Consider the following 26,412-nt stretch of genomic DNA (forward strand, 5'->3'; position numbering starts at 1 on the left):
ATGAGTCACTGTAACATCAAACCCTGTTCTACATTTACGAATTTGAACTGATCTGGTGCAATCCTGATAGTCTCAAATTCAGACACTCTTTGAGACCAGCAAGAAGAGTAGGTAGGGCGGGTCTTTCTTCCAAGTCCAGGGCCTCGCTAGCCTTCCGCTGGCAAAGCTCCGACGGGAAGGAGCGCGGCTGGAGCACTGGTCCTGCCAGTTCAACATCCAACAATGCACGGCACCAACAAGTACATCGTATTCACGTTCTGAGTGACGGCCCCTATGGGGCTTACATGACGATCTCTAGTTGGATGATCTGCATTGCAGGGGGCAAAAATGAAAATAAAGACATCAACATCAACTCTGTTGTTGGCATGTGTATTTTCTGTGCCACCAAAATCACAAAATATCCTCACAAATTCATAATTTTCTTGACTGCATTTTATTTGAGGATTTTTCTTCCCTGGGACATTTACAAATGTGTCATGGTCTATATGCTATCTAGTCTTGTTGAACTCCATTATATGTATTTTTTCATTCCTTTATAACACAGTTGCCTGGATGAGCGGAATGTTCCATCAGGCTTACATTCATGAAATCCACATGGTCACGAAGTAGCACTGTCCTTTATTTTTCTATCTGTTTGATTTAAGGTCAAATGACTTCTGTTTTTGCGTATCAAAGTAACAATCATTTCCCTCCCCCCCCCCCCCATATGCTGCCGGCTAATAACAGTCCATTTCCCCCCTTTTGAATGGATTTTGGCGTCCAAGAGGATGCTTTAAATATACTTTGAAATTTAGAGAAGCAGTTTAATGATTTTCATGTGATATTACACAGGGGAATTCAGCGAAACAAAAATGAACAAAAATACTCTTTAAAAAAAAATGTTTTTACTTACACATCCTGAAATGCACAATACTGAAATTCTGTCGACTGACGTCAGTGTCATCTGTTGACGGGCTCGTCTTCATTGGTTCGTTTCCTGATATGACCAAGTCTGTAGGACAAAAAAAGAGAGTGACATAAAGAATATGAAAGTTTGAGTGAACATTTGAGAGCAATGCCCATAAAGGATCATGTCCCTGCAATGTTAAAGTAACATGGAAACATGCAAGTTATGCTCGTTGTACTTATAAAGCAGTGATTGACAGATAATGTCATCGACAGAATTTTGGTTTGAACGGTGTTTTTATTTTTTTATTTTTTTTTTTTTTACGGGCAAATCCAAGTACAATGTAATCTGAAGAATACCGTATATGGCATGTACATCAGATATTCATTTGGCCATGTAAGTCATGTTGAGGGTATCATGAACCAGCATACATAGTATGCTGTACATTTGCACTGCATAGGTCTTCTAATGCATGGATCTACAATTTGTAGATTTAACTACTTTGTAAAGACTACAGATTCATGAACAGCAAGAGTTCAACCAGAGATAGGTATGGCCAAGCAAGTTCAACTGGGACAATCAACCCCAAACTGCAACGACAGTCCAAGCTGATCACTGTTCAGTGGTCTGTCTCTTCTCCAGTGATGACCAAATGGGGGAATAGATCATAGAAGCTGGCTTGGGGGGGGGGGGGGGGAGGGGGGAGGGTATTGTTTCTGGACTAGGACCAATTCTCGCTGTTGCTTATGAATGTAAACATTTTGTCACCAGTGGTCTGGTTTGTACAGTACATGCAAATGAATGAGGTGATCTTACGCATCCATGCACAATAAGGGGAGATGGGGCAAGGTCGCACTTTCGGTGGCGACAGGTAATTTGAAGTTACATGTACTGTGCAGCAGGTGCAGGAGAGCGTATAATTACACAGTAATCACATCTAACTTTTTCCCTTCTTATCATGACTAAAACATTGTCACTTCACAATGCATTTTCAGGGCATGATAACTTCAGTTGATATTTTTTCCCAAAAAACATAACAATTGCTGAGAAAATCTACAAAACTTTGGTAGACTGGAGATAGAGATAGTGCTCCCATGTTTTTCCTGTACGATCAAATACAGCACGTGCTGTGCATCAGCACAGCATTGTCAACACTTTGACATGGAAATTAAATAGCGCCACCGCTGTTTGAGTTTTTATAGTGATATACGATAGGGAGAATTCTTAGAGGAAGCACATCATGACTAAAACATTGTCACTTCATATTAGAAATGCATTCGCTAATATCAGAGTATGCAATCATTTTTTCCCAAAACAAGAAGAAAATCTACACAATTTTGGTAGACTGGAGATAGAGATAGTGCTCCATGTTTTTTTGTTTTTTTTTTTGCACTTGATCAAATAGATCATTGTCATTAATGTCAACACATTGATACAGAAATTAAATGGCGCCACCGCCGTTTGAGTTCTTATAGTGATATACAATGTACGATAGGGAGAATTCTTCCAGGAAGCACACCGTACCTGTTGAAGTCCTGGCACCCCGTCAGCTCTCGTTGCAGTCTCTGGGTCTCCTCGATGTAGACCGGGATGTCCTCCAGGCGGGTCGGAGGCAAGATGTTGGGGATGTACTTGGCAAAGAGGCCTGGATTGAGCTGTGCATATTCTGAAGTAGATGGGATCAAAAGTCAAAGGTCAAGGGTGAGATTTTGCTTTACTAGAGTGCTGCTGGATGGAGTTACTCTCAGCGTGTTTAGTAAGTCCTATATCTTTGTACTGAACATGATAGGCTATCAGAGCATGTTCCAGTTTCATGTAAACTGAATGAAAAGAGGGCAGAAAAATTTGTGGATTTATACAGCAAGGTAGGCATTACATATAAAAGGGTATTTCATTTTAGATTCTCTTACCAAAAAAAAAAAAACAAAACAAACCAAAACACAACTTACTGTGTAACTGTGACCCTAAAAAAATGTTTAACACATAATGGTCATGTTGATCATAAAAATTTCTTGGATAAGATCACTTCATATCACGATGCACATGTAACCTGCCTCCACAAAATCCTGGCAAATAGATATTTTCCAACTTAGCACATTCCCAAAATGTATGATTTGTCCTGCTTCACTTTTAACAATCTATTGTAAAATGTTGAATAGTGAGCACAGGCCCTCACACAAACACTGTGGTGAGAGAACTGGCTTGTATGTGCAATCCCAAACCATGTTTGGACGAGTAAAATTTACCTAGTATGAACAGAATTGTAGTGGTCTAATTATACGCAAACTTAGAGATTATAACGGTCTTGAATTTGAAAGCTTAGCAGGTTTCTTAGAAAAGAGTGTTATTCACTGCAGACATAAGTGCATATTGGAGGACATGGTGATGTCATCATGTAAACAAGTGTCTCATGACCTGTACATAGTACATGACCACCATATTTCCTTCAAGGTTGTATTAAAACTTTTTGATTTGATTTAAAGGAATGGTACAGTTTTGGTTGAGACCTAATTTCAGGTTTCTAACATTTTCTGGTGAGATAATGAGAAACCTATATGAAATATGAAAGAGCATGTAATTCTATGAGGGATTCAACGTTTATCTGATGAAAATTGGTTTTGAAATGGCTGAGATATCCAAAAAAGAGTGATTCTATCTAATAAAGTGTGGGACCCACACTTTATTACGATCGCTTTGTTTTACTTTGTTTTCGGACTTTTCAGTCTTTTCAAACCCAATTTTCATCAAATAAACTTTGAATTCCTCTTAAAATGGTATGCTCTGTACTATATCATAAGTTTTTTCTTGGTATCTCGCAAAAAATTAAAAGCCCAATTCTCATCTCCACCAATACTGTACCATCCCTTTAATACCATTGTCCCATGATTCAGATTTTCTATGCCCCATCTTCCTGTCCATAATCCTTCATTAAGTTTCTTTGATTTAACATCATTTCGACCATTCTTGATCAATTTTTCCAGATTTTAATCTTTTGATTTGATTAAAAGATTAACCCATTGTTTAAATGTTGTTGTTGTTGATGTTTTTACAGTAAAATCAATTATAAATTGGCTTAACATACATCAACTATCAACGTACTAAGCTTGTTATGATGTAGCCAGATATTACAGAATTACAGGAGAAATTTTGAATTTCGGTGATGAACATGAATTCTGGACATTCATCACAGTTTGTCCATATGTATGGTGTTTCCCATCCGACCACATTGGTGAAACGAGTTTGATGATACCGTGTTCAATACTTCTTGAATTTCACAGTAAACACTGAAATTCATATTTGCCTTTTGATCTGCGTCACCTTATCTGTTCAGATTCTGCCTTAAATCATGCATTTATGCAATAAATTTGAAGAAATGATAATTCATGAAATAAAGTATAAACAATGAACTTGGGAAATCTCATCTTAAGCTCTCAACAAAATTACTCTTTGTTAGTTTTGCTGAAAATCAACTCATTTGGGTGTAAGGCCATCCTTCACCTGACTATCATATCTTACAAAAGCCGTATTAGTGCCCTATTATTAAGGTTGAATAGACAGAAAGATCAATAACCTCCGCCCCCATTCTCTTGGCAGGAAGGCTTGCAAGAATACCACAGCATACTTTTCACAGGAAACAACTGTTATGTACTAGACAGCAATTGTTTGCACAGACAATGATTACTGGTTGATGGAGGGTGCATACTAGGAATAATAGGATGACTCAGCATGTGAAATTAGGTCAAGGATCATAGGTACACGCCCAAAAGTAGGGCATCGGTGTCTTTCTCTGAACTGACATTGTTTTGATTAACCTACTGTTGATTAACCAACAGACAATCATCCTTAAGGGCACAAAAATACCCATGCCAGGTGCGTGACAGGCCCACGCCTAGATGTACGATACCTTCAACCTGGTTCGATGCTGAAATATGACAGATTACGCATTGTATAACGGGATGCAGTTGTCATGGCATGTAAAAGTTTTACAATCAACCCATCACTTGATCACATACGGTATCTAATGTGATGCTCAGCCACATAAAAGACTTTGTGCGGCATGTCTTGTCGTTTCGGTTGTAATATGCCTGAAAAATGAAATTTGGGGATGATCTGTGCACAGCTCAGTGAAATCCTCTTTAGACTATGACATCATCACCACTGCTAGATTCGACCAGTTGTTTGGGACTATTTGTGACTGTCTCATGGAGACATTCTCATGGAGACATGGGAAACTTTCAGAGTCCATAGCTTTCTTATGTTTTAGGGTCAGCTGATTTTGATGATCTCCCGCCATTTTGACTGTTTTGATTTACTCTATACATAGTAGAGCCAACTTGAAAATAGTGTGAAATTGTACTTTTAATAAAGTTGGTTGGCTACCCAACAGAATGCCATAGCATTCCCCCAGGCCCAACCAAGTAAAATTTTACAGGCTACATGTTCCAAAGTTCTCCAGCCTAACCAAACTCTCCATCAATAACACACAAACAGTGTTTTGTGTTTCACTGTTTTTAGCTGTCTGAAGCGTAAATGCGGATTCGAGTCAACAGCCAATGTTGGCAGACGTGTGCGTCAATCTAAAAGTGGGTACAACCACCAACCCACCCACACACACATGCACTGTGGTGATGACAATAACAATCACTGCTTTGTTCTATTCTTGTTGTAAATGGCTTCTAGTGGCTAACGGGGTAGGTGGATGATTACTTGGCAGGATTTGGGTTGGTTCTATTACAGATCAGCCCTTAATACATTATAGAGGGAAGCATTGGCAATCAGTACAGGCAATTTGAACACAATGCCTATTGATGAAATGTTGAGATGAATATTTTGAATTGGCGCAGAGCAAATCATGATCACGGTACACTATCCGGAGTGCTGCATGGATGCTGAATTACGTTTGGTTTCAAATCCTATAGATTTGAAGTGCTGTGTAAACATGATGCGATCAAGTATTATCTTCAGATCAGATCTCTCTTCATGTCAACAAACAGGCTAGACTATAAAAATCTCATTTGCACGACTATTTAGCCAAGAGGAAGCAACAACTTGATTCAGATACTTAGTAGTTTTTATTCTTTAAAACTGGCGATTTTACAGAATGGGTGCTAATAATTTTTGGCTTGATTTTTTTTTTTTTTCATGTCTTTCTTTGCAAAGACACAGCAATTCCAACACAGCTGCCCAGGAATATGGCATGAAACGTGAGATTCTTTAAACCACATCAACACCTCACACTTATAAACACAGACAAAAATGCATGGGGTGATAACACAAATGCCATGTTTTCCAAACTGTCCCTGTCTTCTGCCATATTACATGTATATCACCCACATGCACATAATGGGGGAGGGGGGCACATGGGTGATTCAATACACTCATGTTGTATAATCAGCTGTTTGCATGCCAGAAAATAAACATTTTTTTTTTTTTTGTAAGGCTGTTGACAAGGGGTGGCACCAGTCCATCATTTACGGAGCAGATCCAGAGGCACCATTGGATAAATTGGTGGTCACCATGACATTTCAAGAATTTTGGCTGACCTTGGCTGAAAGAGTACAGACTGCTGACTATCTCCGAGGCAACCGTCGGGTGAACAGCAAACGGCCTGGTCTGGGCATCCTCAAGCAAGGCTGTGGGAGAGACAGAGATAGATAGATAGATACGATAGACAGAGAAAGAGGGAGAGATAAAATTAGGTGTTGAGATGGAGACAGACAAACAGACAAACAACATGCTGCCATAAAAACAGAAAGATCAGAGACTACGCAAAGAAATACAGTAGCAATATCAATTGATATCTATCTATCTCGTTATCTATCTATCTATCTATCTATCTATCTATCTACCTCTCTATAGATCTATACCTATCTATATCTATATCTTTCTCTCTATATATACCCATATACTATCATATACGAGAGGATATATAAAAGATTCGTCTGACACTTTTGACACGCCGTACAAGAAAGTTTTATGTCCTAATGTGAAGCCAAGGGACTTCTAATTTCTCCCACACAGAGCATTTGAAACCCTGTTCCTAATACATTGGTACATTAGATGTACATTCTGTATAATTCCTAGTTAACAGTTATCAGCTGCTATAGGTTGGTCAAAGGTATAAATGTACCTTCAGAGTAACATACAGTGTAAAACTCCAACTATCTTTAATAGCATCATCAACAACCAACAGCTACTGTAACTGGCAACACACAACTACATGTATTGGTATGTTTAGCATCAGCATCTTTACACCTCATTCATGAAGTGCACATGTCCCAAATTGCGTGTCCCAATTTCATTATGCACTGCTTTCCTCATTTGCCATGTGTTAAATCCTTTATGTGCTCAAGTACTATGCAGTATGTAAAAGCTTTTTCATCAGGCTCCCAGTAGGCCCTACCCCATCCAAACTTAACCTAGTTGTAAAGTCAGCAAGCCCATGTTGTACACTTGGGAGTAAAATTTGTAGCAATTTGCCTTTAAATAATAGTCCAACAATTAATGAGCCGCAGTCCAGGACCATGATGACATTACGGGTGCCTTGGTGGCCTGGGGCCAATATAAATTGATGTTGGGCCACCAAAATTCCCAAAAGGCTATCTTTTGGTGGCTCAATCGGGCACTTAAAATTCCACATTGTATGAATATTCATAAGGACTGGTCAAGAAATATTTTCTGAAAAAAATGTGAAATTTCAAAATGTCATATCTTCCTTATTTCTTATCCGATTTTTTGTCATTTGTGCATTGTCTGTAAGGAATATTTGAGCTTTCCTTTGAAATTTATTTATTTTTTGAGGTGAATTTCCTCTTCAAACATGAATGTTCTTCATTACGACAACATTCATAAAGAATGTTAACATTGCAAGTGATCTGTCATTACATAATTCATTCATCCAATTGTTGACTTGTATTTGCCTAAATTGTAAATGTGGACATTTCTGCATGAGTGATTTTTTGTGCTTGGCTGGGTAAAGATGAATTTCACACATTTGTAATTTCGCGGATGGTCGCTTCAAACAGCTCACTGCTGCCAGTGCAGGTAAGGGCTTTGACAGCACATGTACGTATTATGGTAGTGAACGGTAACTAGTCTGCATAAGCAATACAAAGTCATGCACACTACAGGACCAGCAAGCACGAAGAAAACTACAAATTGCATAGCAGTTTGCTACCCCTAAAATAATATGCTAACCTTGAAGTCTTGAAAGATATAAAACAATATGACATAGAACAAGCAGAGAAATTTGAGAGAATGTATTTTTGCGCTTGTTCATACTGCATGAAATGTGCAAAGATTTGCGCTTTTACAGTACCTAAAAAAGTACTGTATTTACCTCAGTGTAACACATCAAGGGTGTGAGATGTGTAAATGATTATAGCTAGAACAAATGGTACTGAAGGGAGAGAAAAACTAGCCACAAAGAGGACTTGGAATGAATTTTTGTATGCGTCATCATACGACATAGGCATAAGTCCAAAATCTCAAAGTGACTTTAACTTCTATTCCTGGTTCCCAAGATGACCATTGACAATAATAGTGATTGCCTTAAACTGTGTGATGGCCAACAAATCAAACACAATTACACAACTATTAAACATACTTTTCAGATATGGTGTAATGTTATGTTTACAATGTAAAATATGTGGTCAATATATTAATATTCACTTCATGGTGTAATATAATACCCAGTAGATATGTAGTTCATAAATTATACAATGTACGGTGTACACATATTTTCCATATTATGTGAAAGTACAATCTTGACATTTCTATGATTTGCCATATATACAGTGTACAAGCTGTAGGTTACTTTTGTTTTTCATGAACACAGTTACAGTGTGCAAAACAAAAAAATACTGTGATAGTTTGTTATTATTGTCTTTTTTTTTTAATGTGTGTGTGGTGTGTGTTAGTGTATAATGTTGGTGTTTCTCTGAGGGTTCACATTGTATAAACAACTGGATGTATCCAACACTTCATGTGCCTAGGCACTAGTAAACTTGCAAGCTTTTTCATCTGCATTATTTTAATAGCGATTCATTTAAACTTGACCTAGTTTGTAGATTAGCAAGCCCAATCGGGTGAAGCAATGCGCCTCAGTCCAAAAGGAATACCTTGGTGATACAATAAAGTATTAATTGACAGTTACTGTAAAAGTGATTTCTTTCGCGTACAAATACTTTCGCGGTTTCCATCGGTGCCGACTTTTTCGCATGTCTATGTGTTTAAATTCGCGGTCGGCAAAATCTGTGAATTCACAGTAGGCAAAAACTGTTTTATTTTGCACATGAAAACCCAAACTAAATCCAATTATTCTTTTATCTATTAAATAGAAATTGAAATTAAATGCAGGCTTACTGTATACGCCGAATATTTTGTGAGGTTTTTATTTTCGCGAATTTCGCGAGTCAGCTGCTATTCGCGAAATTAAAAACACGCGAATATATTGACTCTAATGCCGATATGAATGTGACGTACGCGTATACATTTTCTCGGTTCAGTACAGGACTCCATGATTGCGAATTTAACCACTCGCGAAATTGTCGGGAAGTCCCAATTCGCGAAAATTTAGACTCGCGAAATATATGGCGTATACAGTACCTGAAATCCCGTCTCTCGAGTACAGTACAATGACCGCACGCATGGGGCACGCGCACAGGAGTTGATCTACATTGCGCAGTATCGCTGTGTGTGTGTATTGACCATCAATACACTCAATGCGTGGAATCTTCGTGTGTGCATGTGCGCAATAGCCTTGTAACAAGCGGCGAGTTCAAAACATTTCCTTGCATGGTTAATTTCGCGCAACTTTTCAAAACATTTTTGCGTGATATCAAATTTGCGGTTCAACCTCAAAGCGTGAAAAGCGCAAAAATAAAACCACCGCGAAAGAAAGCACTTTTACAGTAGTTTTCAGACATCTGTGCCAATTGGGAGAGAGAGCACTCCAGCAAGTGTGCCAGTCAGTGAATAAAGCACAGTAAGGGTTCATGTTGTGTGAAATGTGAAAAAAAATCCAATTTTACATACACCCAGTACCTCATATAACATACTTCAGTGTAAAATATCAAGGTTGTGAGATAAACACCTTCCAATACCTCTACATTGAACCTCAAAACCCACCCTTTTCATTTTTTACATTGACTATTGTTTATCGAATGTACAGGTGTATGTAATTGTATGTATTTTGTTTGTTTGCTTTGTTGTTCTGATGTTCTATCTTCTATGATACTACGCTGTACAATTTTGTAGCATAACATATCTATTCATTTTGTTATTATTATTATTATTATCATCATCATCATATTATTGTGATTATTATCATCATCATCATCATATTATTATGATTATTATTACCATTATTAATATTGAGAGTCAAACCGCATTTACCTAGTACTCATCATCATCATCATCATCATTACTATTATTATTACCATTATTAATATTGAGAGTCAAACAGCACTTACCTAGTACTCTAGCTATGTGTAAGTCGACGATGTACTGTGTAAATAGCTTGGTCAGCTCTCTCCTCAGATCACTCTTCATTCGAGGTACGACATAAAAACGGTTCTGGAAAGAAAAGGGATGAACGTTGACATGCAAACATTTATAATACACACATTCAGTACATTATATTGTGATGTGCTGAGGATCATTCCAGTTTAAAGAATATTTTCAACAAGCTTCTTTCTTCTTCATTTTTAATTACATACCTCTGCCAAGAGAGGAGTTTACGTTTTCATGACCGTTGGTTTGTTTGTCTGTGAGCAAAACACCTCAAAAAGTTGAGAACAGATTTGGATGAAACTTGCAGGAAAGGTTGAGAATGACACTAGAAACAGATGATTAAATTTTGGTAGTGATCCAGCAATTTTTTGGATTTTATGAAGGATTTTGGATATTTTGGCAGGTAGGGTCAATGAGCTTGGGAGTTCAAGCCGTGTATTTTTGAGGTTTTCATACACGTACTAGAGTGCATGCTCTAGTTTCTGGTCCAGGGCGAGGCGCTCTGCGCGCTGGCATTGATGATGTAACAAAAGGTTTTTATATTGGGAAATCGGGCGATTTTTCAGCATGTATACTTATGGGTGGAAATCACTGATCTCTATGGAAGAGCCCAAAGAGCTTCTCCCCAGTGGTGGAGGGGGAGAAAAGTCTCTTTGGAAAGAGCAACATCATCAGCGGAAAGTAGCTGCTTGGCAGAGGTCTGTGTTCCCAGGGTGCTTCTCTAGTTATTTCTATCACCAGCAGAATTTCCATCACTCTCATAATGCTGATGATGATCTACAATTAATTCTTAAATATGGCAACCATCCGTTTGATTCCTGAAGCACTTTGGTAGAGGAAAAGTGCTTGCAAACATCACATCATAGTCCCGAAACATTCTAGTAGAAGCAAAGTACTAGCAAACATATAACTTTTGCAGTCCCTACTTAAAGGGAACGTAAACCCAAAGAGCAATGTGGATTGAGTGAAAGCAGCAACATTAGTAGAACACATCAGTGAAAGTTTGAGGAAAATCGGACAATCGATGCAAAAGTTATGAATTTTTTAAATTTTGGTGTTGGAACCGCTGGATGAGGAGACTACTAGAGGTTATGACGTATGAGTGGACAACAATACAAAGAAAATATAAAGAAAATTCAACAAAAATTCACTTTTCTAGCATTATGAAAGAGCGCTTGACTAACCGCTTTCAGAAAGCAGGGGGAATATTGCTACCCGTAACATTATGTCAGTATTAAGTTGATGGAAGTTGTAACTTTCATAAAAAAATGCATTTTTGTGGAATTTTCTCTATATTTTCTTTATATTGTTGTCCACTCATACGTCATAACCTCTAATAGTCTCCTCATCCAGCGGTTCCAACACCAAAACTTTAAAAATTCATAACTTTTGCATCGATTGTCCGATTTTCCTCAAACTTTCACTGATATGTTCTACTCATGTTACTGCTTTCACTCAATCCACATTGCTCTTTGGGTTTGCGTTCCCTTTAAAGGTGAAGGATTCTGGTAGTCAAGAGGAAAAGTGCTACGTAGCAAAGATGAGTTTTATAGTCCCTAAGAAACATTCCGGTAGAGCAGAAGTTCACGGCATCCATGTCACACCAACAAACATCATAAAACATCAAGGCACCACATGGAAGGGAACTTATTCCTGGCATATAAGTAACACCCAGCATAATACTACTGATATTTGATGAAGAATCATTTTTAACCCTTTGTGTGCATTGAGTGCAGATTGGCACAGAAAACCCCATAGCATCATACACTGTATACCCTGTCAAAAGTCCCTGGCATGGAAGGGGCTAATCATTCCACTAGTACATCAATGTGGTTGTCATGTTTATTGCCATTGTTATCATTATTACCATAATCATCATTGAAGTCACCATATTTGATAGGCCTACAACAGTAACATGAGCACAATTTATTGACACTTTGCCAATAGGGAATTAGTTCTTGGCTGAGAATGCTGAAAATGCAAAAGGGGAACTGTGACTGCAAATAAAATCCACCACATGACGTTGAAAGATTTGCTATTTTATCAGTAAGGAGTGTGTTTAGGCCTGAGAACTACTATATGAATTTCCTGAAGACGACTTTGCAAATGACATTGCAAAACAAGCTTTTTCTTGAAAGAAAGATATTTATTCAGAGGGGCAAAGGTTCAGGTGTGAGTTTCTTTAATTTGTCTCCCTCTACAAATTACAAAGTAAATTGCAAGATCGCAACTGCGGATCTGTAAATTAACAAACATGTCGAAAAAAAGGAACCAGTGGGACTCGAACCTGCCATCTACTGCTTTCCGGGTAGCGACACTACCACCAGGCTGTCCCTGGTTGTTGGCAGTGACACATATACATAGGTATGTTTTTCCATAATACATCTACATAGAGATTCTGTGTTAAGAGTATCAAATTAGATTACTGGTGTATTGTGACATTCTTGCTCTTTGCTATTGTAGCACTCATTCATTTTGATTGACAGGTCTGAAATGCAATGTACAGTCTTCAGTTTTTGTGATGGACGTCAATTTCACATTGGGTGTTTGTAACCCTTTCTGTGCTCAAAGCCCTTGAAAGGTTACAGGGATCATCTACACATTGATGTCTATGAACATCACCTGAAATATGGGAGGGTAAAAATGTACTTTGACTTGAGTAAGGAATACAATTTATTAAAGAATGTTACAGACTTTGTCTCTCTTGAGGGACTGCGAGAACTTTGCTCTAAAATTACAATGCCCTCCTTCTCAGGAAAACAACAAACAATAAACAAAGAAACAAACAAACCATATCATTCTGTTATTTTGTGACAACAATTATATGTACAAGCCTGAAATTCACTTCAAGTCCCCTTGCTCCACTCTCAGACTAGGAATTAATCATACCTGACGAGCATCGCAACTACAAATGCATGATAGGTATGGTTTCGGATTTAATCCCAGTGTGTTAGCTACATGTACAATTGTAGTAAACATGACTTTCATCAGAAAACATGTTTTGCACAGCCCTTTCAGCATCACAAAAAGGTGAAAAGGCGCTGCATTGGAAGCTTTACTTGTTTTCATAATCAAAACTCATACAAATGATGATAATAATACAAATTTACAGTAACTATAGATGATGATGCTAATGAAAATTAACAGTAAAACAATAATGATATTGACAATTCTTCTACAACTACATTATTACTACTGATATTGATAACAGTTATCACTAATATCACCAGTGAGTTGTACAGTGTACAGCAGCTGTAGTAACAGTACTGATACTATTGTACCTATCCATTAACTTGTAAATCTATAAAATTATGCTACAAACTTGTAAATCTACACTGTACAGTGTATTTTAAATGATATTCATGTCACACAGATATGCAAAATGGCAGCGTTGATCAAGTACATGAAATTATTGTTCCACAGGAACTATAGGATGCTGGCGTACACACGGGGAATGATATTAAAGCTCTGGTGAGCATTGGCAGTCATTGTTTTTTTGATACACCGTAGAAAGCACTGTGAGTATCTTGTGGGAGTGGTGTACAGACTTAATATGGGGACTTTACCCATGCAGACAATGAACTCTGGAGTCGAAAGTTTTCAGGAAGTTCCAGGAAGTGAAGAAAGTGAGCAATCTATAGTGCTTATGGAAGGAAGATGTGATGTACAGCTGTACCTATTAATCTCACGCATTCAATCCATTTGGGAATTAAAGGGATGGTATAGTAATGGTTGAGGTGAGAATTCAGCGTTTAACTTTTTGCGAGATACTCAGAAACCCCTCCCTGAAATGTTGTAAAGTATACCATTCTAAAGAGGAATTCAATGTTTATTGGCTGATTTACTGGCTGGGAAATGGCTGAGATATCCAAAAACTAGAAATGTCGCTATGGCGACTGATGCCTCCGCCATAATGCATGAATCTCCCAATAGGTGTATAGTACAATGTCTTCACAATGTGTGATGACAGTTTCACATAACTGGCAAAATATTGAAATGACAGGTTTGTCAGAAATATCTTGAATTTTCACTTTCCTTGAACTGGGTTTGCTATAATTGTCTATGAGTGCAGGTACACGCATATTGGGGAATTGAGGATTTTTACTTGACTTCTGACCAACCCTTTTATAAGTTTATGCATTGAGTAATTTTCAAGGTATGAAAAAAGAGTATAATTACAGTACAAAATAGATTTTTTTTTTCTTTTTTGCATTTAAACCTGGCCTTTGACCCTTAACCTTTGACCTTCTGGCTAGAAATTTCCCAGAGAATCTCCAATAGGTAATACATTAATATTAAGTTTTAATACTAATAATGCAAGCATTGCATTATATACTAGTATATGAAATAGTGAAATTTTGAGGAGTTGAGCTTGACCTTTGACCCCCTGACTATTGACCCATGACCCCTAAATTCCCTGGATAATCCCTGCCAGTCAGTACATGTGTATGTACCAAGTTCCATGAAGATACACTGAACCATTAGCGAGAAAAGTGATTACAACATTTTCACCTAACCTTTGACCTTTTACCTTATGACATGAAACTCTCACTGGAGAATCTTTACGCAGGAGTACATGTTTACTCTAAGTTTCAAGAAAATAAATTTGGGCATTGTATAGATATAGGGGAAAATAACATTTTTAGCATATGACCTTGACCTTTTGACCTTTGACCTCATACCAATGTCACTAAAATCTACTCAACTAATTGCCCCATCATATATCATCCTTGGACCAAGTTTGGTGAAAGCTGCTTCATCCAGTTTTGAGTTATCACGTAAACAGATAAATTTTAGGATTTGACCTTGATCTTTGACCTTTGACCTCTGTCCGATTTTCACTAAAACTAGAAATATCACTGAAGGTGATTAATACCCCTGCCCCGTGACGACAGTCTTACCCAAGGAATGATCTTTCCTTGATCTTCTGCCATTTAAATGCCGTTACCATGGCAACGCAGCTTCCGACACGTCCGAAAAATATGTCTTGCACATCTTCCCACCAAGACTATTGTGTGTGCCACATTTCATAAGCTTTTGTCAAAAACTGAGGAAGTAGTTCAATCCACAAGATCTTTCCTTGATCTTCCGCCATTAATATGCCGTTACCATGGCAACGCAGCTTCCGACACGTCCAAAAAATATGTCTTGCACATCTTCCCACCAAGACCAATGTGTGTGCCACATTTCATGAGCTTCAGTCGAATACAGAGGAAGTAGTTCAATCCGCAAGATCTTGCCTTGATCTTCTGCCATTTATATGCCGTTACCATGGCAACGCAGCTTCCGACACGTCCGAAAAATATGTCTTCCACATCTTCCCACCAAGATCAAGGTGTGTGCCACATTTCATAAGCTCTGGTCAAAAAACTGAGGAAGTAGTTAAATCCGCAAGATCTTTCCTTGATCTTCTGCCATTAATATGCTGTTACCATGGCAACGTACTTTCGGGTACTGTCAAAAAATGCGTCTTGCACATCTACAATCAAAGGCACACATCTGTACCAAGTTTCATGGAAATTGGGCAAAAACTGAGGAAGTAGTTTGCAACACAAAATTTTCCATCATTTTGGCTCATAATATGTGAGCTGTTACCATGGCAACATACTTTTTGTCACTGTCAAGAAATGTGTCATGCTGACCTATATCCTAAGACAAACATTCAATATGAATTCCATGAGAATTGGAAGAACACTGATGAAGCAGTTTTGCCATGAAGCATTTTGCCCTATATTTTACCAATAACATGCTGTTACCATGGCAACGCACTTTTTGCCACTGCGGAAATATGTGTCTTGCACATTAACATATTCAGATGAACATCTGTACCTAATTTCATAAAAATTGATAAAAAACTGTGGGAGGAGTTCGCGACGCAAGATTTGTACCCATTTTTGCCCATAATATGCCGTTACCATGGCAACATACTTTTGGGTACTGTCAAAAAATACGTCTTGCACATCTACAACCCAAGGCACACATGTGTGCCAAGTTTTATGGGAATCGGTTGAAAACTGAGGAAGTAGTTCGCGACGCAAGATTTGCAACGGACCGCCCGCCCGACCGCCCGCCCGACCGCCCGCCCGACCGCCCGCCCGACCGCCCGCCCGACCGCCCGCCCGACCGCCCGCCCGACCGACCGCCCGACCGACCGTCCGCTGATTCCTATATACCCCCTTCAAACTTTGTTTGGCGGGGGTATAAAAACTGATCAAGTAATTGTCCCATCATACATCATCATCGGACAAAGTTTGGTGAAATTTGCTCGATCCAGTCTTGAGTTATCGCAAAAATGGATACAATTTCATGATTTGACCTTGACCTTTGACCTTTGGCCTTAGGCCAATTTCACCCAAAATCTAATCAAGTAATTGCACCATCATACCTTATACATGGCCCAAGTTTGGTAAAATTCCAGTCAATATTACTCAAGTTATCGCATAAACGAATGCGGACGGACGTACGTATGGACGTACGGATTTACGTACGGACGGACAACCCGTAAACATAATGCCTCCGGCACCACTTCGTGGAGGAGGCATAACAAAGAAGAACAAAGTGACCCTAATGAAAGATGGGTTCCACTTTTATCAGGATTGCTTTGTTTTGGAAATCTCAGCCACTTCAAAACCAATTTCCATCAAATAATCTTTGTATTTCTCTTAGTATTCTATGTTGTTTGTTTTTTTCATATTTCATTGCAGGTTTCTCATTATTTCAAAAAATTGTCATAAAAATATGTTGCCCATCTCAAGCCAAACTGTATCATCCCTCTTATGTGTTGGTGTCTTGCATTATTCTGAAACCACTCTGTGTATCTCTTGTCAGTCAGGGGTGAAGGATTCTTGAAAACCACACTGCTTTCATGATTGCACGAAGCCACACTGATAGTCAAAATGAGCCCCCCCCCCCCCCCCACACACACACATGTGAAACTTGTTACATACATGTGTAAGCATGCTCTCCTGTGGTCAGCTTTTGCTTGTGGTCCACCATCTGCCATGCCCAGGCCAAACCGAATCGACCACGATTCAATTTGAAGGCTCATGATTATAAGTGTCTGGATCAACATCCAACTTCTGAGTGTTGTTGTATGTTGTTATAGTGTACATAGCATTATAGGAATTCTGCATCACCCTCAGTCAATTGTTCTGTGTGTGATAGAGCTGTTTTCAAAGGGTCAGCTGACATTTATATTTATAACTATAAATATCTTTTAGAGCCATAATGATTTTTGGAGTTGACCTCTTGACCATTTAATTTGAAAGAATATGTCTAAAATTTGACCTGAATAATCAATCATGCACTAGCAAAAATGCCATATTAAAGTCATTGAAACCAAACTGACCCAATGTTAAAAATTGTGCTTAAGGCTTGTGTAAGTAAAAAAAACAAGCAAACTTCAAAGGTTTAGGTGTATATGATACATGTATATCACAATAAAAATATGGGTACACACCACCATTTTTTTTTTTTGTGGGGGGGGGGGGGGAAGGATGCATTTTCACTAACCCCTGCATTTTCATTTTTTTTTTTAAATATGTCTTCCTAAAGATGCTTGAGAAATGAAAAGAAACTCTTCAATATATACAACTTGTAAACTCTCTTACAAAATGGTAATCATATCTCCTACATTTACAAATTGTTTGAGTTTTTTTTCTTTTAAACAAGTTTTTACATTTGCATCTAAGACATAAAACAAAATTACAAGCTTCTTAGATTTGTTCTTTTAATTTTCTGTACAACTAAGAATAAAATCCAATACCAGTAACATGAATTAGATTACATATTAAACCACATTCTTCTATTTGAAACCCTGTACATTTCACAGACACACACACACACAAAAACAACAACACATAAATCCCAGTCTATATTTTGACTAAATCCACAGTATTTCAACTATTCAGGTTTTCACTGTTCATTTCAAAAGCTAGTGTGCAGGTAGCACACAGAACACAAAAGTGGGAAATTATTTTGATGCTGGAGCTAGCGCACGCTAGCCACTGCACTGCACCACATGCACTGCACTGAAGCACACGCTATTGCTAGCACAGCGTACCATGCATGCATAGTATTACATGCAGCGGCATGGGAATGACTATGTACACGCACACACAGTGCATGCATTTCTCTGCGGCTGTCCTCGAGTGGACTTGAGGTGGCGCTACACAACGTGGTTCCCCGGGGTACAACGGTACCCCGGGGTAACGCGTGATGCATCATATAGTAACTTTGTCGAGAAATGTGCAGTAAATAATGGTGTATTAACCACACATTTCCCCCCCCCCCCCCAAAAAAAGAAAAGGTCAAAATTCAGGGTGCGGTTTATACACCATTACAGCCAATACCTTCTGAATGTCTGCATTAATTCACGTGTGCAGACGATGTTCAATGTTCAATGTTCAAAGTAATTTCCTTTTGTTTGGCATTCTATGTTTTATGTTCCTTTTTATGACATAAAAATCAACACACTTTCTCCCCCAAACATTTCACTCAATTCAACCACCAAGCCCGCAGTATCTCCACCCATTGTATGTCAGTATCCGCACTTGTCGGCGGACTATCAATCCCCCCCCCCCCCCAACGGCCGAAAAAAAGGAGTGCAGTTAATAAATTGATGCAGTTTATACACTGTTATTTTGGGTATGCATGCACATCACATTCATGTTGGGGATCAGAGTTGATATTTTTGTATTTTGCCAAAATCTGCAACTAGCTGAGCACCGAACCTGCAAAATTCCAGTGAAAATATAACCCCCATTATAGCTGTAACACCACGGGACACCATCATACTTTGTGCAGTGCTTTTATGGGGAAACCATGGGTGTGGCAATCCCGTCACAACCTAAAGTTCTATCTACTCACCATGTAGTTGAAGATGGGAACGATACCTCCCAGTGCCTGAGTGTACTGCTTCAGTACGTGGTGGAACTGGCCCAGCACCTGGGTCTCGGAACAGTTCTGCAAATGGGGATTGTAAAATGGATGTCAAACTCAGGTACTGATTTTCATACAATCTGAGTTGCTTTCCCTTGCCAGTGTTTGAAAAATTTGTGCATTCATGATGGAAGCAAGCTGTTTAATAATGACAGACCTACAAAACACCTACACATGTGTAGGACTATTTCCCTCCAGCAAAGAGTCCACAGGATCTAGGAATGTGATGCCTTCGTATGGAATACATGTACATACATTCCACCCAGCTGTCCTACATGTGCAGATGACCTTAACTGAATTGGGTCACTGTTTTTGAAAATTAATCTTGAATCCTTTTTGTACCAAGATGTACACGTATCATAATTACATGTAATTTTTAAATGCCATCATACAAGACACCATTCCCACTGGACTTTCCTACAATTGTAGCTCAAGGTATACTTGGCTTTAATATTACATTTTTAGTCAGTGTATCAATTGTAGAGACTTCTGACCTTGACTTCCATCACTTTCATCATCTCATGTACCAGGTACATAATTTCTACCTATAATATTTCTATCCTTGTTTCAAATTTTCATTGCAAGAGGTCATTTGTAGCTCAATTGTTGCTGGAAATTGACATTTGTGGTAGAGATCTTTAACATCAAGGATTTTACCAAAAACCTATAACGGTTCATCTTTGCTTCATGCAACATTAGTTGGCTATTAAAGTTCCTGGAAAAATCATCTGATAGATAGGATTTCTTCTTGAACCTGCATTCATTAACTCATATGCCTTTACTGTTGATCTGGGGTGCGCAAACAGGCTAGTATTAAAAAGCAAAAAACATATTCCTGTTGCATCCATTGAGAGCCGAGGTATAACAATGGTACACTTGTATACCATTCATCAAACATTCCTTAACACCAGTTTTCTGGATTTTCAAGTGTCAAAATAATTGTCTCCTATGATTTGAAACAATCATCAATACCCAGCATCATACATTTACATCATAATATAATGTGAAAGATCTCAAATGCACTGTCATGTGAAGCATGATTGCAGGATTAATAATCAAAGTGCTGTTTTCATGAACTGAGGCTAAAGGCAGAGGGGAATGGAACATACATATCAATTAAACCATCAAGTCAAAGGCACCATATTTACTGTATGTGGTTTGCTGTTCTGTGCTTTCATTCATGATATAAGGTCACTATTCATTCGCTACTTGCATCAAAAGAAGACCACTTAAAGGACAAGTTCACCTTCATTAACATAAGGATTGAGAGAATGTAGCAATATTAGTAGAACGCATCATTGAAAGTCTGAGGAAAATCAGACAATCTGTTCAAAAGTTATGAATTTTTGAAGTTTTTGTGCAGTCACCGCTGGATGAGAAGACTACTGCAGTGTATGATGTCACATGTGTACAACAATATAAGGAAAATATAAAGAGAATTTCACAAAATTTCATCTTTTGAAAAAAGTACACATTCCCTTGACTCGTTACTGATATACAGTGTATGTTATGGGTAATATTATTCCCATTGCCTTTAGAAAGAGGCAAGTCAAGTGCTCTTTTATCATGCGAAAAAAGTGAAAATATGTTGAATTTTCTTTACATTTTCTTTATACTGTTGTACTCATATGACATCACGAGCCGTAGTAGTCTCCTCATCGAGCGGTTCCAACACAAAAGTTTTAAAAATTCATAACTTTTGCATCAATTGTCCAATTTTCCTCAAACTTTCACTGATGTGTTCTACTAATACTGCTGCTCAATCCTTATGTTAATGAAGGTGAACTAGTCCTTAAAGACAACAAACAACAAAGAAAAAATAAAAAGAATGCAACAAAAATATACGTAAAATGACACTGCATATTAGAAATTTTGCCTGGGAGGCAGTAATGAAAGAGGTTACACAGGAAATGTTCAAGTAAAAGCACTTACACTTTTGCTTCTAATGTAAACTGCTATCATTTTGTCAAGTAATCACAACATAAACTCACCAAAAAAACGTACATAACAATTCCATGACCTACAAGACCTTGGCTCAGATCATGTGCTGTACAATGTATCTTATATGCCCATGTCTTGTGAGCATAATATTTCCAAAATAGGGAATTAAAAAAAAAAAAAAAAAATGGTTAGATTTGTAATTGAGAAGAACAGCAAAAAGTACAATAAAATGCTTTGTAACCTCTCAAGTTAGCGAGTTAAGGTTGTAAAAGAAAGGCTCTGCTTGTCAGTTCTATCTACACAATATATCAGATAAGCAAACGCAATGATATCTTACCTGTAATTGCACTGCCATATGCTGTAAATGCTGCGTGATGGTGTGCCGCAGATCTGAGTACATACGCTCTGCAAATTGCTGACACACACACTTGTATACACAGCTGTCACGAAAGAGGGAAATGAGAGTAGAAAATAAACCATAATGAATGTGCATATATGCTGAACAACCATTATCTAGGTTATTTTCTGTTTTGTTTGCTTTTTTTGTGTGTGTGTTTTGTCATTATGCAAAGAATTGTTCTAATCAGGGAAGTACCTAGTTCCTGTATCTCATCTGTAAGGCCATATTTCATCCTCATTTAAAACTGTAACATTCACTAATGACAACAAGAACAAAACAAAACTAAATCAAAATACAAAGATAGGGTGGGCACAGAGACATGAACATTACATGTAAGCTCATGGGAATCTACAATATTATTGATGGCATATGAGGCACTCTCTAACATTTTTAATTGATTTTCTTTTTCTTTCTAACCCTTCGAAGACGGACTGATTTTCCTATTCAACACACATTTCCCATTCACCCCAGCCCAAGTACAGGGTTGCTGGGAATCAAACCAGCAAATTATACATGCCCTTATAATAGTAGTAATTTGTAGTAAGCACACAAACTGGCTTCTTTTTTTTTCTGTATACTGTACGTGTCCACAAAATGGCCAGTTTACTGTGTAACGTACCAAAGCAAAGAAAATAAGTGATTTTTTTGCCATACCTCATTTGCACTAAGTCTTGTTACTCTTCCAAATGAAAGTACATGAAAGACCTTTTTATGTAGCTATATAATGTTAGTGAGGGGTACCAGAATTACCATGGCAACCTCAAACCATGCTGTTATGACTTCCATCAGTTGTGTCTTCTGTATTGCACAGTTTGAAAAAAAAAACACATCAAAACAAAACACAACAAAACAAGAGGAAAGCCTACAAGGCAGCAGCTCATAGTTTGAACTTTGCCTCAAAGCAAAAACTAGAAAATTTTGTGTTCAGTAATGAATGTTCATAGATGGGACCCTAGCATACTGTATACACCGAATATTTCGTGAGGTTTTTATTTTTGCGAATTTCGCGAGGCAGGTGCTATCCGCGAAAATATTGACTCTGATCCCAATGTGGATGTGACGTACGCATGCATGTACATTTTCCCGTTCAGTACAGGACTCCATGATCGCGAATTCAACCACTCACGAAATCGTTGGGAATTCCTGATTCGCGAAAATTTAGACTCGCGAAATATATGGCGTATACAGTACGTATCCCCAGCAACAGCAAAAAACCCAATCACACAAAAGTTTGGGGTGGATTTGGATAATACTAGCTGTTTTGCTAACAGGAAAATGGAGTTTGAAATAAGGAGGCTTGAACTGATGAACCTCAGACAGGTAGCAGTACTACACCATCACCACTACTACACCTTGATGGAATGCTCTACACTATAGATGCTTACAGGCCAAGAGGAGAAAAAAAAATCGTGCTGCACCCGATTCAATTAAAAAAATCAACAACACCACAATATTCCAACATTTCCTCCACTTATCACAGAAACAAGAACAACAAAAGTTGTGACAATCTTGAGAACCACAAATCACCTGAGCAATTTGCACAAGTACAGTTAAAAGGTATCTCAAGTGTTTAGCCACTTTTGTGGTTATGATCATATGTCACTCAGTAATTGTGTCTATATCATTACTACAGTTATTGTGCCTATTTTATGCTGTTTATCTATGCTGTTTATCAGAGCCAGTTTTATATCAAATGCCATGGCACATTGTATTCATGATGCATGTATCATCTGTGTGAAGCAGAATTTCGTTAAAGACATTACCTATACATCTGTTCATAGGATATCTTCATATAAACGCCAGGTTCCTGAGTGAGCAACATACGAACAGCGCCCTCTAGCTGTGGCCAGAACTGCAAGCGATAATCCTCCTCGGTCATGAATCCAGAACCTATAAAAACAGATCACATTGATGTTAAAGTACAACATAAAATTGTATGACTATCATATATTGTTGCACATTTCTACAGTGTGGCCCTATGACTATATTTATATGTGACAAATGTAGTAGAGGAGGGATGACATCAATCTATTACGGTGCAGGATTATAAACCGATATATTTGTCAACTGTCGGGGTTATGGACTTAATGTTGGTTTGGTACTAACTACTAGGTATGGGCGGAGAATGACAATTAATCTAATCATGGTCCTGATCAGGACAATGGTTAAACTTACTGGGAAAAGCTGGGTAATGCTTTTCCAACGGTGCATTTCATGTAATCTATGGTATCAATTTGCTGTTGATCTTTTTATTATCTGGTTTTTCAATACCGGTAATATTTTGGCATCTTCAAAACCCCAGTGAAGAATGCAAAGCCACTGCGTGTAGTCACATGCGTGAATGTTCATTCAGTACCCGCAGTGCTAAAGGGGTGTCGGTTTCAATGTACAGTGTCGATATACTGGACTAGGTTGTACATACAATTGTACTATATGTATTCTTTAACTGTGACCAGCCTGAACTCCACGCATGCTGCCACAGTATAAACTGTGTTTAATGTATTTTATTTTACACCGAGTGTACACTGTATAGTCTTGCCATACTCCAGTCTCTTGTCTAATTGAAAACTCTTAGACTTGAATATCCCGAGATACAATAACATTCATCACTCAGTTGCCGCAAGTTTTTTGATAAGGTATGAAGGTACGTATGTAAAGTCATTTTACTGTTAGTGTTAGGAATGATAAAATAAAACAAAAGATTCTAAATTTACAATACATGACTAGGCTTTAGGGCAAGGCTAGTACTCCACTCCCTCTAAGTATGAATGAGGGTACCACCTATCGGCACCCTAAGGATCTGCAGCTCATTTATTCCAAAAACGTAAAACAAATTCGCCTAAGTTTTTCCTCAAATATGCAGTAAATACCGGTACTGCAGTTTCAAATCTCATGACCTTCCTGTTGATTTTGAATCTCCGTTGTAAAAAAAACGCAATTATAGTGCATGCGATGCATTTTCTTCGCGCAGCTTGAAAGGGTACCTCACGATCAGCACTCCCTCTTCCCATAGGTACAGTAATGTGAATTTCAGTCACACACTGTATATGCATCATTACGGAGCCGAGTGGATGTGTAAGGTTTAACTGAAATGTGTTTAGTTTGGTTTGTTTATCAGCACTCCCTCTTCCCATAGGTACAGTAATGTGAATTTCAGTCAATCACGGTATAGATCTATGCATCATTACGAAGCCGAGTGGATGTGTAAGGTTTAATTGAAATGTGTTTAGTTTGGTTTGTTAATAGTTTACGAGTTTAATTTTCATTTCTTCGTTTTTGTTTTCATAGCTATAAATGACACTTAATCCCACACGTACCTTTTCGTTCTATACATATATAGGCGTACGCAAACGGCCATGATATGCAGGGTGCCGATGTCAAGGCACCCTGCCGATAGGTGGTACCCTTACCATACACTATCTACAAGTAGAACTCTAAAAAATTACTACAACTAGGCTCTACACGGTGTACTGTACTAACATTCCAGTCAGAATCTACGAGAACTATCTAGGCCTTGTCGCTTGACAATTTGCAAATCATTACTAATCTTACATTGTAATTTACTAGACGTCTAGTCTAGTCTACTACGAGTAGGCCTACTAGATCTAGACCAATCTATTCTATAAATTTTACATTAGGCCTGAAAAGTGAATTTAGGCCTACTGTAAAATCTACATAAATGCAAGGCCACTGTACACTGGGACCCCGATTTCTATTCCATCTGACAAAGTAACAGGCCACCATTACAATTTTACATGTAGGTTCCTACCTTCTTTGCCTTGCCTTGTCCATGCCCATGGCCATGCCATGGTCCATGGACAAGATTTTCAAAATTCTACGCTACATGTAGATATGAAGCTCCGTCAAAAATTGTCGCCCCGGGCCGAGCCGGGGGCGACGATCTTTGACGGGGCGACAATCTCTACGCACAATAGAACCTGAAGGCCTAAGCTAAGGCTGTAAATTTACCTGTGTACTACAACCAATATGTGAACACAGCAAAAAAGCAAGTGAATGGGACCGAAGTCTGAAAATTTAATCGGAATAGGTAATCCTTGAAAAAAAGAAACAATGTTCTTACCTAACGGAGTCAGTAATGGAGAATACTCAGTACGTTTAGCCTCACCCATCATAAAGAATGAATTTCCAGAACATCGGATATGAGCTATCCCTATGTCAGAGTTCTAGTAAACAACGACAAGGTAAATCCCTTTCACATTTTCGTGTTTACATCTCCACATCGGGGAGAGACAACTGCGCCATTGTAAATTTATTCTCCGCATCTGAAGCGCCCTCTAACGACTCGCAGCAAGGAGGTATTTTATTGTATAGGGCTCACACGGGTAAATCTTTATTCCCCATCAAAAAACAGAGACGTGTGTTATAATTCAAAAAAAAAAAAAAAATCTCTAAAATACCTGGGAGAAATGAGGTGTTTCATCTTCACTAACCTGGACAAGTGAGATATATCCTTTCATCCGTCAAATTCCCAAGGGGGTTTCTTCAGCTCAAACTCTGTCCAAGGGTCCACAAAGCCAGACTACGAGTTCTTTTCACTCAAAATATCACCTATTGTTATATTTTCTGTACATGCACCCAATGAAACATAGTCCCTTCAAATTCCATGAGAAAAGCTTTCATCCTCCAACCAAAATGCAGTTTGTAGAGAAATTCATACTCAATATCTGCAGCTATTCAGTTTTTTTTTTACCAAACTGCATTATTGATTTTT

General features: G+C 38.2%; 1 protein-coding gene across 1 annotated transcript; it reads right to left on the minus strand.

Annotated features, from left to right (window-relative positions):
- Positions 1 to 25,898, minus strand: LOC140241842 (CDK2-associated and cullin domain-containing protein 1-like). The gene is made up of 9 exons (XM_072321596.1): positions 25,762 to 25,898; positions 23,444 to 23,570; positions 21,618 to 21,720; positions 19,268 to 19,363; positions 10,360 to 10,462; positions 6,430 to 6,519; positions 2,411 to 2,552; positions 893 to 991; positions 1 to 307 (listed from the first exon to the last, which is right to left on the minus strand). Exons 1-8 carry the CDS (start codon positions 25,811 to 25,813, stop codon positions 940 to 942), a joined length of 765 nt encoding a protein of 254 aa, XP_072177697.1. The 5' UTR covers positions 25,814 to 25,898; the 3' UTR covers positions 1 to 307; positions 893 to 939.
- Positions 25,899 to 26,412: the final 514 nt, after the last annotated feature.

This window comes from Diadema setosum, chromosome 18 (genome assembly GCF_964275005.1).
Source record: "Diadema setosum chromosome 18, eeDiaSeto1, whole genome shotgun sequence".
Lineage (NCBI taxonomy): Eukaryota > Metazoa > Echinodermata > Echinoidea > Diadematoida > Diadematidae > Diadema > Diadema setosum.